The sequence below is a fragment of the Tenrec ecaudatus genome, chromosome 13 (assembly GCF_050624435.1).
Source record: "Tenrec ecaudatus isolate mTenEca1 chromosome 13, mTenEca1.hap1, whole genome shotgun sequence".
Lineage (NCBI taxonomy): Eukaryota > Metazoa > Chordata > Mammalia > Afrosoricida > Tenrecidae > Tenrec > Tenrec ecaudatus.
Genome location: NC_134542.1, coordinates 116,935,996 through 116,953,789, shown reverse-complemented (window position 1 = coordinate 116,953,789; position 17,794 = coordinate 116,935,996). Strand labels below are relative to the sequence as shown.

General features: G+C 48.6%; 1 protein-coding gene across 1 annotated transcript in view; it reads left to right on the top strand.

The window, feature by feature from the left end:
- Nucleotides 1–15,731, top strand: part of LOC142424070 (mitogen-activated protein kinase-binding protein 1-like) — a 194,001-nt gene extending 178,270 nt beyond the window's left edge. Inside the window, 1 exon segment of the mRNA XM_075529155.1 lies at nt 15,637–15,731. Within this exon segment, the coding sequence (XP_075385270.1) occupies nt 15,637–15,731 (95 nt within the window).
- Nucleotides 15,732–17,794: the final 2,063 nt, after the last annotated feature.

The following is a 17,794-nucleotide window of genomic DNA, read 5'->3' as shown; positions in this document are numbered from 1 at the left end:
CCAAGTTGATAGGAGGTGCAAATCAGTTACTAGGGGTTTGGCAGAGTCAGTATGGAAACTGGGAGGGTGTGTGAAATTTGAACCAGAGTAGAACAATTCCAAGACACTTCCTAGGGATTCCTGGCATATAATATGCAAATGATAGTCAAGATATATAACAGTGTCTCTGTTCTTGGTTCTGTCAGTACCTGGTGTGGCCACAAAGGAGAAACCTGGTCTCCTGCTATTTTGAGCATCTAGTGTGAATGACAGGAGATAAGTCACATGCTAATGAACCCTGGTGGTGTAGTAGTTAAGCACCATGGTGCCCGGCTATCAAAGGATATAGCGTCTGGGGTCTTAAAGACTGGAAGATAAACAGGGGGCCATCTAGCTAAGAAACAACAAAACCCACATGGAAAAAGCACACCAGCCTACCCCAACATGATCGCTGAAGACAAAGTGGGTGCATAAGCACATGTGAGCATGTTTTCTTGATGTGCAATCACCCTTTACATGCAACTCCCTTATACATACGTGTTTCTGTGGATTTGTTTCTCAAATGCACCCAGACTAACATAAGCAGCGTGGAACGCATTTAAGAAGCCTAGACAAGGGCAGGGCAGGATATTCGGAGGGACTGGATCCAGAATTCGAGAGGAAGGAACCCTGGTGGCAAAATGGGCTGCTAGCTCCCTGTCCCAAGGGGGACAATGAGACTGCTGGCTCCCATGAAGATTTACAGTCTTGAAAACTCCATATAGGGTCACTGTGGTTGGAATCCACTGGACGGCAGAGACCTTTTGGGATTGAAGGTGGAAGCCACCAATGACTTCCTGCCATTGAGCCAAGGAGCCTCAGGAGAGTGTGTGAACTTCTGGAATGTAGTGAACAACCTCTGCACATCTGCTTTTCGTGCTGCCCAAGTCATGCCCTTGGCCTTTGCTTAAACATATTCATCCAGAAGTGAACCATCACAGCTGCTCCCTCGGGAAGCTGGGGGCTGAGCTCTCTGGTTCCACTCTGTCAGCATTTCTGGTCCGAGTACCTCCCCTCTGCCCCGGCACAGGCAATGTGCTTTTGGAAGCAGTGCTCCCTGGGTAGTGGGTGTGATTTGCCTCCTCTGGCCTAACATGATGAATGCTGAGAGGGGGTGGATACTAGGGGGTTAAACTCCCTGAACTTTACCTAGCCCAGGGGACAACTTATTATTTAAAGTAAGTTTTAGACAGAATCTTTAGAAAGATAAATTGTTAACTTTATGTACACAATTACTCCCCAACACATAGGCTCAACCTCATAGGCTGTGGATGACCTTGAGCAGGTGCTCAGTCACAATGGGTTTCTATCAGGATTGAGAGTTCAGCTCTCTCAACTCTCCAACTGGTTATTAGCACCATAGTCTCATTTCTATTTATGTATTTACTTTGTTTTTAGGGGGAAAAGACTCCCAATTCAACTATATTTTATTAGGAACTCCTTTGCTAAGTTTTACACAAGAAAAAGGCACAAACTGCTGTTCTGGATGAAGGAGAGCATCCGCATGAGGCCAAAATGGTGTCGGAAGGACCCACAGCCACAGTGACTTAAATAAAATGACACCCATTCTGTCCTGCTGACTCTGACTCATAGTGACTCTGTGGAGGGATCCTGAAGTTGCTACCTTTACAGGAAGCAATAACCTCATCTTTCTCCTGTGGAATGACTAGTGGCTTTGAACCAGCGACCTTGCTCTTAATAGTCCAACACTATCCAGCATTACGACCTGGGCTCCTGAAAACTTAAATAAGACATAGAAAACAAACAACGTTGTCACAAAATTGTGACTGAAGACAGATCAATTCATGGAGTTTCAGGAGGGCCTGTGAGAGCATGAGCGGGACCTTCATTGGGATGTGCACACTACCGTATATCGTTGAGTCTGGCCCGGGGAGTCGACGCAAGCACACTGCCTGAGGGACAAGCTTTCCACTGCCAGTCAGCAGTAGGAAAGAACTCAATGGCGGCTGAATCTGTGGCCCCTCAAAATGGATGTAGGGTCTCCACATAGACTCTCACTGTGAGCCACAGCCTATTGCTCACAATTTAAGCTCAAATACGACTTAAACGCCAAACATTCTGTTTCCTTAAAATAGGGTACTGCCAGGATCAGCTAGAAGTCTGCATGACCTATCAGATCTCAACGCCGATCTCAAATCACTTCACATGATCCATTCTACCAGTCATGTCAAGGACAACTAGAGGTCTGTATGAGCAAGCCCAAATAGCCTCCTCACTTACCCATTCCAGAGGCTGTGCCTGTATAACCTATCGACTAACACATTCCCATATGCCGTGGTTATGAAACCAACCATCATGCTGGAATAAGGACCAATCACGATGCAAGGGTCAGGGTCAATGGGAAAGCAAAATAGGGGCTGAGGGGAGCCAAGAGGGGTCCTTTCACTCAATCGCTAAACATGATCTAATGTCACTAGACTGGGGTCTTCCTCACATCTCAAGGGCACCCGATTCATGATTGAAGTGAATTGTGCTTATTCAATCTTTGTTCTGCTTGCTGTCCTGCTGTGCTGCGTCCTCTTCTTGCTTTTTTGTGCATGGCTCCCTCTGTTGTGGTGACAAATGGCTTGAGAGGGATTTGACATAGAAAGCCCACCCACATCAACTGTCACCAGAAGCAGACACTAAGTCCATTTCTCTCACCTCACAGAACTATGCACACCAGACACTGGTAGGGCTACCTGGGAGGGGAACCCTTAGTGCAGTGGTTCTCAACCTGTGGGTTGCGACCCCTTTGGGAGTCATATGACCCTTTCACAGGGCTCACCCAATTCATAACTGTAGCAAATTTACAGTGATGAAGTAGCAAGAAAATCATTTAATGGTTGGGGGAGGGGGACATCACCACAACAAGAGGACCTGTATTAGGAAGGTTGAGAACCACTGCCCGAGTGTGTTTAGGACTTTGCTGCCCTCAAGGTCATCAGACATTCCTGAAGGCAGAGCCACTGCAGGAAGCCCTTCTGGGAAATGGCCTGAAGACAGGTCTCAACCAACTCCACCCTCACCCTCCGAGATCCTAATCATAGGACGCATGGAAATGCTCCCTGCCACTTCGAAGACTGTAAGTCCATGGGAGCAGAAAGCCTCCTCTTTCTCCCTTGGAGTGGTGGCTGGTGAGTTCAAACTGCTCACTTTCTGGCTAACATAACCCACAGACCAGCTCCCCCTGAGCTCAGTTTGGTTTGCCGCACAGCACACATTGTTTGGAACCTTCTGAAATAGCTATGCACATGTGCAGGTTGGGGGGATTTCGCACAAGATGCAGTTTTCCACCCTCTCTTGGAAAAAATAATTTTTGCAAAAGGCTTGTATTCTCTTCTGCATCTGAGTAGCAGCTACTCTCATGAAGTCATAGTACATACATTCATGCTACAGTCCTCCCAACTCCCTAATGTTTTACACCGAGTATGCTCCATGCTTTTCTGTGTCCTACATGGCAGCTGTAGGCACCCAAGGCATGGGCTCTGCAGCCTGGGTCCAAATCTCTCCTTCCCACTTCCTCACTGTGTGGTCCTAGGCTCATGACTTTATCATCCTGTGCCACTGTTTTTCATCTGTAAAATGAGGCCAGAATAGAGTCCACACATAGGCTTGTTAAGTGGAATAATTGAATTATTATACACAAAAAGCTTAGAACGGTGCTTGGCATCTTGCAAATACTATTAGGTGGTTTAGCATAGGGACTGGGTCATCCATTACATATGCTCAGGTTCAAACTTCCGGCCAGGAAGGGGTGGTACACCTAGGTGGGCATTACACCTGGATTGGCCCATCTGGGCCAGGTGAATTCAATCCAGCCATTGGAGTTGACCATGACCGTCAACCATGCCTCCCTATGGAGGAATTGAAAAGGCAGGATCTTGACCACTCCGATGTCTCCCTTCACCCACTTTTCTGTTGTCCGTCCCCCAGGGAGGAGGTCACATGTAGACACTTGTAATCAGTTCCCTCTTTCCAATCCACCCTCCCAAAACCCTCTCAGTATCACCACTCACAAATTATCAAGGTTTCTTGAGGGATGGGGGAGCGGGGAGGGAGGGGAAAAATGAAGACTTGATGCCAGGGGCTTAAGTGGAGAGCAAATGTTTTGAGAATAATGAGGGCAATGAATGTACAAATGTGCTTTACACAATTGATGTATATATGGATTGTGATAAGAGTTGTGTGAGCCCCTAATAAAACGATTTAAAAAAAAAGAAAAAAGGCAGGATCCCGGAGCCCACTGAGTGACTTTCTCTCCAGCAGCTTCTAGGTAGACTGTGCCCCGTGAGGGGCCCTGAGGTGCCTGTGTAAACCTGAAACTTCTTCTCTCAAAAAACTCACTTGGATCACAATCCAGGCTTCGAAGTGAATTCTTTCTCACGCGAAGCCAAGGCCTGAGGTATATCTCTCCCAGGAGAGATCTAACAATAGTATCTCTTATTATAGCATTAGGAGCCCAGGTGGTGTAGTGGACTGTGCATTAAGCTGCTAATCACAAGGTCGGGGGTTGGAACTGACTAGCCCGTCCGTGGGAGAAATATGAGGTTGTCTATTTCTGTAAGGCAGTGGTTCTCAACCTTCATAATGCCCCCACCCTTTAATACAGTTCATGTTGTGGTCACCTGAAACCGTAAAATTATTTTCATTGCTACTTCATAGCTGTAATTTTGCTATTGTTATGAATTGGTTGACCCCTGTGAAAGAGTTATTTGATCCCCAGAGGGGTCGCGACCCACAGGTTGAGAACCACTACTGTAAGGATTTAAAGTCTCAAAACCCCAAAGGGGCAGTTCTTAGTCCTATAGGGCCAGTATGAGTGGGAGTCAATAAAATGGTAGTTAGGTTTTTTTCTGCATCAGTATCAGATTCTGGTGGCAATCTCAGTCATCCTGCATTGTGGTCTGGTTTGAACTCTGGTAGATCTGTGGGAAATGACTGCCCTGGTTTGAGGTGAGGGCCACGGTGCTTCAGTGGTAGATCTCTCATCGTCTTTCACCGGGAAGACCCGGGTTCAATTTGCAGCCAATGTGCCCAGACTGTCAGTGAAGGTTTGTGTGTTGCTATGACACTGAGCAGGCTTCAGTGATGTTTCCAGACTGAAATAGAATAAGGACGAAAGACCTGATCATCTCCATCCACACATCGACCTATGGCCCGCCACGGTTGGCTTCCCCTCCCAGCCCTGGTGATAGCACAGACTGGCATAGTTTGCTCCGCTTCCCATGAGGTTCCCATGAGAGGCTGACTCGACAACCACGGTCAAGATCAATAGCTTGAACTCCTTTCTGGGTCTACAGAAATAAGAACAACCTTCTGAAATGAGGTCGCATTGCTATTTGGGACTGGGAGAATGCCTTTGTGACAAGGATTGTGCTCTGGATCCCAAAGGTGACTTTTAAACACAGCCACATAGCAACTCCGGAAATTGCCATAGTAGAAGCCAGGTTTTAAAAAAAAAGCTCTGCTGACTTGTTCAAAGGAGGCCAGAGGTGGATGGGGGTGGGGTGGGGTGGGGTGGGAGACTTCTCTAAAAATGAACAAATTTGTTTCCTTACATATTTGTCATGTCTTTTGGTCCTGAAAGATAGGGGGGGGGGAAGCAGACGAGAGGAGGAAACGGCGACTGACAGTCATCTTGTTGGTGTTCCCACAGCATCCCCTCCTTAGGCACTTGCTGCCATCTCATCCAACTCCAATCAGTATATTTTCACCCAGCAGTGATGCAGAAATGTCTGTGTACTCCAGTTTTATTGTAGTCGGGCAGCGTTTACGGGTTTGACTTTCAACTCAGCATGGCAGGACGTCTAGAAGCAATTATAACCAGCACCTGCTCTGTCTGAGCGGTGGGCAGGCAGTGACGGATTCCCAGCTTCCGGAACACTAGTGCCCCCTCCCAGCTCAGGATAATGACGGTGACACTCGGCCTCCTTGTTGTCTGGGGGAGCTCTAGGAGCTCTCCTCTGAAACATCATATTATTTGCATTTCTTTGAGTGAACACATCAAATTAGTGACTGTAAAGGAAGGCGTAGGAGATGATTATTGGTGACAAGACAAGCCTCAACCACCTCCAGAGAGTGTGTCTCCTAAGTGCAATGTATGGAGAGGGAGGAAACAATTGACCACAACTAGAATAGGCTCTGAGTCTCGCCACACAATGTATGTGCGTGGTCACTGAGGCGCCAACATTATGGCTGGAGGACGGATATGGTTTTTGCAGCCGTGATTGCCATCCAGAACGTGCCGTGTTATTGTGAAAAATGTTTTTTTATTCTGAGCAAACCTCTGCTTCCACTTGCTTTAATGCTTCGCCAGAGGGCCGGGGACTCTGGGAGGGGTAGGGACGCACGGGGCTGGGCTGACCTCAGGAACTCATGTGTAAAGGGCTTTTTCTCACTTGGAAGCAGGCTGGGTTCACAGCTGTTCTTTCTGGTAAAGCTTGTTTCTGAACCTTGCCACGTCTGAGTCCGAAGAGAGAAATGAAGGTGACAAATGCTGCAAGGAGCCCTTGGCACATCTTGGCTATGGTCCTGCTTAAGTCTGTTTCATTTGAATCCCAGTTTTACCTTTCCTCCTTTCTGGGTTCCGAAGCATCAGATGGGTGCCAAACGCTTCCACGGACAACTAAAGCTGAGCAAGGTGGAGGCAGATCAAGAGCAACGGGAGGTTGGTGTTTGGGAGACTGAATACTTGGGCTTCCTAGGCCAGTCCAGCTGGTGGTTAGAGCCCTGTTTCAGATTCCACTGAAATCTCCTAGCGTCCAAGGACCAAGTGGCTCCTAAGTCCAAAATTTCTGTTACATGTCTCACCAAGGAGAAGCTGGGCCAAAATGCATTGAAGAATAAAGCAGGAGCTTGGCTTGTGAATCCACTCTCTGATTCTGAAAGTTCAAAGGTTCCGTGCACAGACATTTCAACACTGAAAGCACAGCAGGGAAAATCAAAGACTTGGGCTTCCTCCTTGCCCCTCTTTTAGGGCTTTTATGGTTTTCCAAGGCGCCTCCCAGTGCCGAGTGTTGTATAGGTCATGTTTAAAAAGGTCGTAGTTCTGAGGGACTTGCTGTTCTGCTTTCTTTTGCAAGGAGACCCGGTTTCTTGTCTTGTGGCCAAACACAGAGCACAGATGTCTGTGGGCCCCCTCCCTTTCCACTGACCTTTGCTCTCTTCTCTGGATACCCTACTGACCTGTTCTCCCTTACAAGATCTGAACTGCTCACACACTTCGTTAAATTCTCATCCTAGCGAGAAGCATCTGAGCATCTTATTAGAGCCTGTATGAGTTCTGTTCTGCATGCCTATTTGTGTAACTTCAGGTCTCTGGCATGAAAACGTCCCATGCCCACAGACCCGCACAGGTAATATAAACTCCAACAGTAGTTTAAGGTTTAAGGTGGTCACAGGGAACACTGGGGCCCGTGTCTCCTGGTGAACCACACAGGCTGTCTAAAGGGGCTAGTTCCATCTCAATGTAGCCATGCAGGAATGTAGACCGGTTAGGTAGCAAGACAAGGGGTTGTTCCTCTCCGTGCTTAGGGGGCCCCCTAAAGGGAGGTTGGAAGCCAATGCGGGCTAAGCCCAAGCCAGGCGAGCTTAATTGACGCCTCCCAGCTGAAAGCCCTTAAAAGGCTGGAATCTGGAGACTACCGCCCCTTCCCTTCAGCTGCATCTCTGCCTTCCACTCAGCAGAGCTGGGTGTGCAGTGTCATGAGGGTGCCCGTGTTCAGTTTAGTGTAACGCCGGAACCTTCTTCTCTCATGTATATAAACCCACTCGGATTACCAACCAGACTTTGGTGTGAATTTCTTTCCAGTGTGTAGCCAAGGACCGAGACATTTCTCACCCGAGAAACCTAACAGACCCAGACTTACAATAAGCCCATATTTTTATTTATAAGGCAAGAGGTGACCAGGTCTAGACAATAATGGTGAAGAGGGCCCTGGGTTTGAGAAAGATTCTGAAGTAGAATCCATAACCCTTAGAAATGTATTGTCCTTAGGGGAGGGGCAAAGAGGGCTGGATTGAGAAAGTCTCTGGCATCCAGTTCTGACTTGACTTCTGGATCCTGAATCCTTCAGGGCCATGACCTTGCCCTCCAGCCAGACCTTCCAATAGCCATCTTCTCAGAGCCTTGTTAAGTTCTCATAATACGTTACACCTGCCATCCTGTGAGCAGCTACCAAACCCAGGCACTTTTTTCAAAGACAAGCTCACTCTCTCTACCCCTAAGAGCAGGTAGTTTGGGGATGATGGATATGAGATACCACAGAAGACAAATCTGTTATCTTCCATGGTGCTCAAAACATGCTGTCACAACCAGGACTCATGAAAATCCCTCAGTTTCCTAAATTGCTTCACTGCTACTTTTTAATTAAGCCTCATTAGACTGTCATATATTGATAAGAGGGATGACCCTGAACTAGATGCATAAATTAAAGCTATCCTCATCCTGTGCTTTTATATGAATGTGTTAATTATTTTTGTCATTAGGGAGAATAATGGAGGGATGGAGCAATGCCAAATGGAGTTTGACAGAGTGTTGGTGTTTGCTGCGGCAAACGTGGTGCGTGTCAGATACAATCCGTCACCCAGTGAGTCTGCAATTAACACCAAGGGACAAAGGTAGGATTCCCTGTAATAAATAGCCTTCCTCCCAGATGCTAATGGGGACCCAGCAGGACCCAATGTTGTGTTGTCCCAGTTGTACACGGACCCTTAGAGGAGACAGAGCTGGTGTTTGAAACGAGTCTTGTTTGCCCCCACTTGGCTCACACATATGTTTTTTAAATGGCATAATCACTAACATTTAAACACGGGGTGATGTCACGTAACAATCTGCAGCTTCTGAGAAATGGAGAGGCCCGACTTTGCTGGTTGACAGTGCAGAGGGACTGGGGGAGCAGTCAGATATGGTGATCAGAGTTTGGAATCCTTGCTTTCCCAGTACATGTGTCAAGGAGTTCAAGGGTTCAGAAATTTAGGAGGGAAGTTCCAGAAGACAAGTTTGTGTGGTCGATAATAAACCAATAGAGGGGTTGAGATTTCAATTTGTTGGCTATTTATTTTGTGCTTGGTAGCCAACCAGCCCAGAATTCCTGACCTTGCCGACCTTGTGAAACAAGGACCATTCCAGAATGACATAGAAGCAAGCACGGAAGCGAGGGCATCCATTACCCCGAATGCGTAGGGGTCAGGAACTAAGTGCTTTCTGTAGAACAGCTCCAGAAGGCAGACCTTTGGCTGGAAATCCTGTTAGGGAGCTAGCATAGGTACTGGCAGGCCTATTACACATGCTCAGAGGTCTGAGCTACCAGGTCATGAAGCAGTGGCTCACTGCATGCTCAGAAGTTCAGGTTTCCAGCCAGGAGGGGGAGCTACGCCTGGGTGGGCGCTGTACCTGCATTGGCTCACCTAGGCCAGGTGAATTCAATTCAACAATTCAGCCAATGGGGTCGACCTACGTCATCGACCACGCCTCCCTAACCGCTCATAAAACTCACGGGGATCCCAAACCAGGCCTCGGCGTGAGCTGTTTCTCGGGTGGAGCCAAGGACCGAGGCACACCTGTCCCCAGAGAGGTCGAACAGAAGCGGTGCTGTGTGATTCGGAGCTATGAGGTAAGCCGGCCCCAGGAGTGGGCCCTCCCATGTTGGTCTCATGGATTTGGAGCCCCTCTGGGCTCCTTTTACCTCACCACCCTCGGGAGAATTGTTGGTTTGAATTCACGATGTCCGTCTCTGCGCCGTTTCTTGCTGGTGTCCGTCTTTGCGCCGTTTCTTGCTGGTGTCCGTCTTTGCGCCGTTTCTTGCTGGTGTCCGTCTTTGCGCCGTTTCTTGCTGGTGTCCGTCATTGCGCTGTTTCTTGCTGGTGTGCGGGACTTGACGTGCCTGCTTTCCCTGGAACTCGCCTGCCTTCCCGGGCTGCATTTGTGAGGGGGCTGGGACGCTGCTGCCTGGAGGCTGGGAGGATTTTGACTCCCAAAGCCTTTCCGAGGCTCAGTGGATAAGGTTTATTTGGACGTGAAAACAGAATCAAAGATGCAATTAACGAAGTTTTAGAAGCAGGCTTTATTGAGAAGCTTGTGGGCGGGTTCAGCAACTCAGGGTATTGAGCTATTGAAGCCACGCAGGGGGAAAAAATCCTGGCAGCGTTTTTATGCCCACTGCTGGCAGGCACAGCTGGGGAGGATCAAAGCTGGGGAGAATCTGTGCACACAGGTGCTTCAGAAGGGAGAAGGTCGTTAATCTTACCTATATGTCAGGGACGCGTGGAGTGACCATATCTTCAGAAAATATTCTTCAGAAAAATTTGGGTCGAGCTGTTTCCAGGAATTTGGGGTTGAGCAGGGGAGGGGAGGTCGGTTAGGGGTCATCCTTGAGAGCTAAGATGGAGGTGCAGGACTCAAAATGGAGTCTGTTGTGCCAAGACCGGACATTTTATACTGTGCCCTATAGGGAAAAGGGACGAGGTTAGTCCGTTTCTGTAACTGATACCTGTGGGTAGTGGGTAAAGAGCAAGGGGAGGGGCTTTTCCAGGCAGAGTACTGAGAGTTGCGGCCTAGCACAGGGTGGAGAGGTTGGTATTGCTGGTGAACTGCTATACGGGTAATTTCGCGGAGTCGACTTTGCCGGAGCTGGATGAGAAAAGGAGCAATTAAGAGCAAAATTATAACTAAAATTATGGGTCCTAGTATGGGGCCTAGGAAGGAGTACAGAGAAGAGTTCCACCAGGAGGAAGAGCCATCTGTTCTGAATCTGTTGTTTTACAGCTCACGGTTTAGCTTGTTTAGGGTCTGGACTCTAGTTTCCACAATCCCCAGTTTATTGATATAATAACAGCCTTCCTCCTGGAGGAAGAGGCAGGTTCCTCCTTTTTCAGCCGTGATGAGGTGTAAAGCGCAGTGGTTCTGCAAGGCAACTAGGGCAACAGAGGTTATTTGTCTTTGCAGGGAGGCTAGAGACTTGGCAGAGGCATCGACTGCCAGCTGGAAGCATGCGGATAACTTGTCTGCTGTGATGATAGTGTCCAAGGGCTCCGCCGCTGAGTCCTACTGCAATTGCTGCTGAGGCGAAGGAGATTCTCACTGCTATCAGGAGAAAAACTGCTCTTTTAGTTTGACGACTGTATACTTGGATGTATTTGTCCTGGAACTCAGCCGGAGTGTATATAGTGAGCTGCGGAACCAGAGTGACAGGTAGAGGTAGAACTGATGTTTATATGCTTAGTGAGTGTATGGTTGCACCAAAAGAAAATTTTTTCTGGCCCTGTTAGTGGTTTGGAGGGGATTTGGGTGACATTACATGTCTGTGTCGATGGATTGGAGTAGCAAAAGGGCACTTGAGTGTTTTCTGGTTGGATGTACAGAGGGACGTTGGGGATGGTTATGGCTTTTGTGGTCTCTACTTTGGATGAAAATGACAGGGCAGGACCTGGTACTGCTACCAGAGGAGGGCGTTCTAGGGCCGCACACATGAAGCAGGTGGAGAGGTTGCCTAGTCCAGCAAAGTGGCGATGGCCAGTCCCTGCTGTAGCAGGGTGAGCCAGGAGAAGGGAGACTCAGAAGGTTTAGAAATTTAGTTAGTGAGTTGAAGATCTTGGATCTGAATATTACGGTGGATGGTGGATTGGACCTGGAGTAGCGACCTCCATACATACAGTTTGGCATCCAGAAATTTCTCTCGGCGAGTGGTGCACTAGGCACCTGGAACCGGAGACGTCCACCGGCTATCCCAGGGGTCTGGGATTGTGAGAGTGTATTTAGATTGATGGTATTAGAATCATCCCTGGGGACGAAGGGAAAGGTAATGTATCTGGCAGGAAGACCAAGGACACCCTACATTTTTCTGTGTTCACTTTTTTGCACATTGGGTAGTTGCCTTCTGGTCATACAGGAAGCATTTTAAAATCAGTGAAATTTAAGTATATGGGTGCTCTTCCCCCTGTGCGTGGGCAGTTAGCGCTGGCCAGCAAATAATCATAACACTTAGTGCAGGCGTAATTGGTATAGTTTTCAGTCAAGTAAAATCGCCAGGCAAAAGGGGAAATTATACTAGGTTTAGCTGGCTGGCTTGGTGAGGTGAGTGAGGCAGAGAGACATAGGACCAGTAGACTGAGCAGACCACTGGGAGCCATGGTCAGAGTTTACTGCCAATCTGGACTCAGGACAAATGTACCCAGGAATCTAGTCTAAGAACCTTGATTGCTGAGGGAGTGGTAAGGGACAGTGTAAGGGCCTTTCCACCAGGGTGCTAAGGGTTTGGGTGCAAGGGATTTAATTAACACAGCATCTCCAGGATGCACTGGTTTTTGGCGATCAGCAGAGGTCGGAGAGGTTTCAGGGATGGCAGAGTCGGTGTGTTGTCTAAGAAGGTTGCGGAGCAAGCACAAGTATGGAAGGTGCAAAGCTAGCAGAGGGCAATCGGTTGCAGGAAGAGGCGAGAAAAGGAAAGGTTGTCTGTAGAGTATGTTGAAAGGACTGAGGCCGGACGGCTCCTGAGGGGCTGCGCCAAGGCGAGTATAAGAGCAAAGGGTAATGGTTGAGGCCAAGAAAGTTGCAGTTCTAGGGAGAGTTTGGTGAGCTGTTGTTTTATGAGACCGTTAGCTCGTTCAACCTTACCAGAAGACTGGGGGTGGTAGGCTGCGTGGAGTTTCCAGCAGATGCCCAGTGAGGCGCTAACTGCCTGCTGCACCATAGATATGAAGTCTGGACCTTTGTCCGACTGAATTGAAGCAGGCTGGCCAAAATGAGGAATGATGTCTTGAAGAAGGTGAGTGGCGACTATGCTTGCATTCTCAGAGGAGGTGGGAAAGGCTTTGATCCATCCTGAAAATGTGTTAACCATAGTGAGGAGGTATTTAAACCGCTTATGCTTTGGCATGTGGGTAACGTTTATCTGCCAGTCCTGTCCCGGTAGGTGCCCTTACATCTGGTGGAGCTGTTTACGAGGGTGTTGAGCTTTCTGGCTATTGGAGAGGGCACCGATGTTGCATTTTGCATGTACTGTGTTGATAGTACTCCATAGTCCAGTGGGGTGAAATATGGGGTTAGAAACGTGTAGAGAGCTTTTGGCCCGATGTGTGGAGAATTGTGAATATTGGTGATGATTGTTTCCTCTTGTAACTTTGGGAGAATGAGTACGTTCTATTTGTGTACCCACCATTTTTGTTGAGGAAGAGAGCAATACTGGGTGTTTTCCTGATCAGTGTAAGTTGGAGTGTAAGTGGGAGGTAAAAAGCATACTGAGCTAGGAGCGGGAAAGTTGTTGGGCTAGGTCAGTAACAGGATCTGCAGAATGGGAGGGGGGCCTGTCTATTCCCATAACCAAGACCAGGGAAGGGGAAGTAGGGCCTGAGTGAGAGGGCGAAATGGAGAAGGTAGTCCGCTACCTGGAGCACAACCCTGGGCTCGGCGAGGGTTACCGGAGTCGAGGAGCCAGGGCCTCTTCAGTCCATGAACCCCAGCAGCTCCATACCTTGCAGCTATGTGTCTGGAGTTTCCAGGATCTCGGCACCTCGGCTTTGCAGAGCCGGTGGCAGAGCCAGGGTCGGGCAGTTCGACTTCCAGTGGCCTGGCTGTTTGCACTGCGGGCAGGGCTTGGTAGGAGGCTTGGGATTGGGGCAAACTTTTGCCCAGTGGCCGACCCGGCCACATTTGAAGCAGGCTCCTGGCGGTAGGTGCCGGCTCCCCTGGGGAGCGCGGCGATGGACGGGATTGCCTGCCGGCCTTAGGGCTGCTACCAGGGCTTGGGAATGGAGGCTAACCCTCTGTTGGACCCTCACCTGGCAAGTGGCCTCAGCCGGCTCCTCCCAAGCATTGAAAACTTTAAATGCCATTTTTACCAGATCCTGTATAGGGGTTTCAGGGCCCTCCTCAGCCTTCTTTAGCTTTTTTTTCTGATGTCAGGGGCTGACTGGAAGGTGAAGTGAGAGGCCAAAATAGAGGCCCCACTTTTTAGACCCTGGGTCTAAACGAGTGTACTTTGTGAGTGCCTCCTGGAGGTGGTTAAGAAAAAGAGCAGTAACTTCTCTCAGTTTGTCATAGTTGACAACCTTGTTGGAGACTGTTTCCTGACCTCTAATGAGGTACCTGCGCATGAGGTTTCTATAAGGAAGATCGGACGCCCGGCCGGGCTGGTAACTCCAACTGGGGTCCTCTATTGGGATGGCATGCGCCCCCAAGGGGACATTTGGGTCGATAGCGTGGTTTTTGTCTGTGTACGTTCCTCGGCAGTAAGGGTAGAAGCAAGGATCACTTGGATGTCATGCCAGGTTAAATCATACGTTTGGGAAATGTAGGTAAATTCTTTAATAAACTTAGAGGGGTCTGCTGAGAAAGAGCCCAGGCGGGTCTCTATCTGCGACAGGTCCTTTAAGGAAAAAAGGACGTGGACTTGAACGAGTCCCTATACACCTGCAACCTCTCTTAATGGACAAAGGGCAGCTGGAGGGTTGTGGGAGCGGGTATGAGAGGCAAGCGGTGAGGACAGGAGAGAGCGATGGGGTGGCGCAGCGGGCGGGGAGACAGATAGGGCAGCGGGAGAGGCGCGCTGAGGAGCTTGGCTGGCTCTTCTGGGGTTTGAATGGCAGGTTCTTTCTGCTGCGGAGATAGAGCTAACCGTATTTGGCGGGCGGAACAATGGCTACAGAGGTCAGGGCGGGAAGGCAAGTCCCAAAAAGCCTGCACATAGGGGACTTCAGAATCCTTACCAGTCCTCCTGCAGAAATTGTCCAGGTCCTGTAGAACGTTGAAATCAAAAATGCCTGTCGGAAGCCAATGTGCATGGTTGTTAAGCTGGGACTGGGGCCAGGCAACTTGGGAAAGAAAAACAAGTCTTTTCTTTCACAAGGTCTGAGTGAGAGGGAGAGACTCATCAGGGCAGCCGTAGACTGGTTTTGAACGTAGGCAAGGTCCTGGAGATTTGGGGAAGATGGGTGGCTCTTAGGGGACCCCAAAAGAAGGGGGGAGCCACACACCTATCCCGGGCTTTTGGCACCAAAATACAAGGTGTATTTGGATGTGAAAACAGAATGAAAGACGCAACTAATGAAGTTTTAGAAGCAGGCTTTATTGAGAAGCTTGCGGGCGGGTTCAGCAACTCAGGATATTGAGCTATTGAAGCTGCGCCGGGGGAAAAAATCCTGGCGGTGTTTTTATGCCCACTGTTGGCAGGCACAGCTGGGGAGGATCATAGCTGGGGAGGATCTGCACACACAGGTGCTTCAGAAGGGAGAACGTCATTAATCGTATCTATATGTCAAGGAAGGATGGAGTGACCATATCTTCAGAAAATATTCTGGCTTTGGGATGAGCTGTTTCCAGGAATTTGGGGTTGAGCAGGGGAGGGGAGGTCGGTTAGCGGTCAGCCTTGAGAGCTAAGATGGAGGTGCAGGACTCAAAATGGAGTCTGTTGTGCCAAGACTGGGACACAGTGTTGTGCCGCGGCTCCAGCAAGCAGCAGGCCTGGGGGCGCCTGCGTCCACCCTGTTGGTTTGGGCAGGACTCTGGCTGGGTAGCTGGCTCCAGGCTGGCTTTTGGCTAGGCCGCAACCTGCGGCCTCCATTTTCCCAGCCACGTGACTCCACTCTCAGGCAGAATGGCGCCACCTGTGTCTGTTGTAGCTACACTCCATTCCCAGACAGAAAACCGCCCCGACTGCCGGGAAGTTCAGCAGAATAAGTTTCATTTCCTGTGCAGGGACCATCAACTCTCTTGAGGGGAGACTGAGCGGCCCCCCAGTCTAATTTTCCAAAGGTTTTTATACTTTTGCAATGTGCAGGTGTGCAAGCAGGCAGAGCTCAGAAGCGGGGTATTGTGGTTAGCCATTCTTAGTTGAACCAAAACTGCTCTGGTCATTCTCGCAAGCCTTCTGAACATCCATTTCCTTCTGTACGTTCCCTTGGGCTACGTCTGCACAGCCTAACTCCCCAGTATCAGCTAGTTCATTGGCAGTTCATAGCTCGTTTATTTACCGTTCATAATGGCTTCTGTCAGCTCAAAATGACTTCTCTTGTCAAGGCTATTTAAGCTTTGCCCAGAGCTGCTACATTCCCTCCTGTTCTTAGCCAAGTTCAAATCATTGAATCTGCGGTAGCCAGCCCAGTGTATGGTGGGCTCAGCACTAAGAGTTTTGTGGCTTGTACTTTCTGTGTAAGGAATGCCACTAGCTTATTGGTTATTACTGAACCAAATGTGAGGCTTAGCAGGAGGAGGATTAGGGGCCGGCTAGGGCCGTTCATAGGGTAGTTAGCCAGGCTGACCAATTAAGTAGCTTTTCAAACCAATTGGTTCCTCCATTTCTTTTCTTGACTCTTTGTTCTAATCTTTTCCTAACCAGGGCTCATCTATCTTTATTGATTCCCGAATGCTTTGCATAGAATTAGTTTCTCCCAATGCTGTGCACAGCATTCCTTGTTTCCAAAAGAGCAAGTCAAGCCCTCGGCGGTTTTGCAACACAACTGCTACAAGGGAGTCTAGGGATCTTTCTAAATGGGAGACAGGTTTTTTTTTAATCCCTGTAGATCTAAAACAATTTGCTGACTAGGAGTCTGATAGTTTAAGTTTCCTTGTATTAAAGCAACTGACCCGACTGCAGCTAATCCCATAATCCCAAGCCCTGTTACCAGTGGGACAAATACTGGGACTCTTTTAACTCATCCGGAAATTCCAAAGTTATCCCTACACCTCCTTCACCAGAACACAGGTACACTTGAGGACTAACATGCACTAGCACACAAATACCCAGGTCCGCTACTAATACTGGGGAAAAGAGACAGGGTGTTCGTATTGTGGAACAAGTAAAGCAAGTACTCATTGGAGCAGATAACAAATTAGGATCAACATTTGGTTCAATGGGAACAGCTTGAAGGCAAAAATCTCGATATCTTGATATATTAAAGGGATAATTAGATGAATGAAAACACAGTCCTTGCCCTTGCAAATCTTTTAAAGTGAGCTTAGACTTGAGTCCATACTAACATCACCTATAGACTGCTGCTTCGTGTAATCCTTTTTACTAACATTCCTAATTGGATTACACTCTGTACCAATAGTGCTATTTGTACCTGTGCCTACATAGTAAGGGGAAGCAGGGTTCAGAGAAAGCCAACAATCAGCTGTGAGGTGAGGATTTGAGTTCATACATTGGAATACAGCATCCCGAGAATCAAACACAGAACCTTGAGGTGGCTCCTGAATGAGAAGGGCCCTGTGAGTTGGGCTGGCAGTGAACGGGAAAGTTACTGGAGAGTCTGGAGGGTGCGGCAAAGGAATCTTAATGACACCCAGCTGTGGCTCTTCAGGATTTATCCCGAGGTTTGGGCCTTTGTACGGATGGCAGGTTGCCATATTTTACTTTGCTGGATAGAAAAGGTTGTCTCGGGATCTCTATCATTTACATAATGTTGAATTCCCCATGTTTTCCCGGTGAACCCAATAACGCTTGAATCCAATTCTTATTGGGTTACATTTGGAAACCATACACGTGGTGGGATCAAACCCTTCCGACTTGAGTCTCATTCTTGTAAAAATAATAGGGTCGTCTTTAACAAGCTTCCACCCTAAAAATGATAGTTTCACAACCCCAAGCTGCACAATGGTAATGTCCCTCCCCTTGGCAGTTAGGGAGTCCATGAGCCGGGCATATATAGAAATGGTTTGTTTGGAGCCTTCTTTCTATAGAGGGTATTCCGCACCCATAGGATGGGATTCCAGTATAGGTCCCATTGTGCCCTTTACCTTTAAAGGATCCAGAATGCCATTTTTTTTCCTATCAAATCA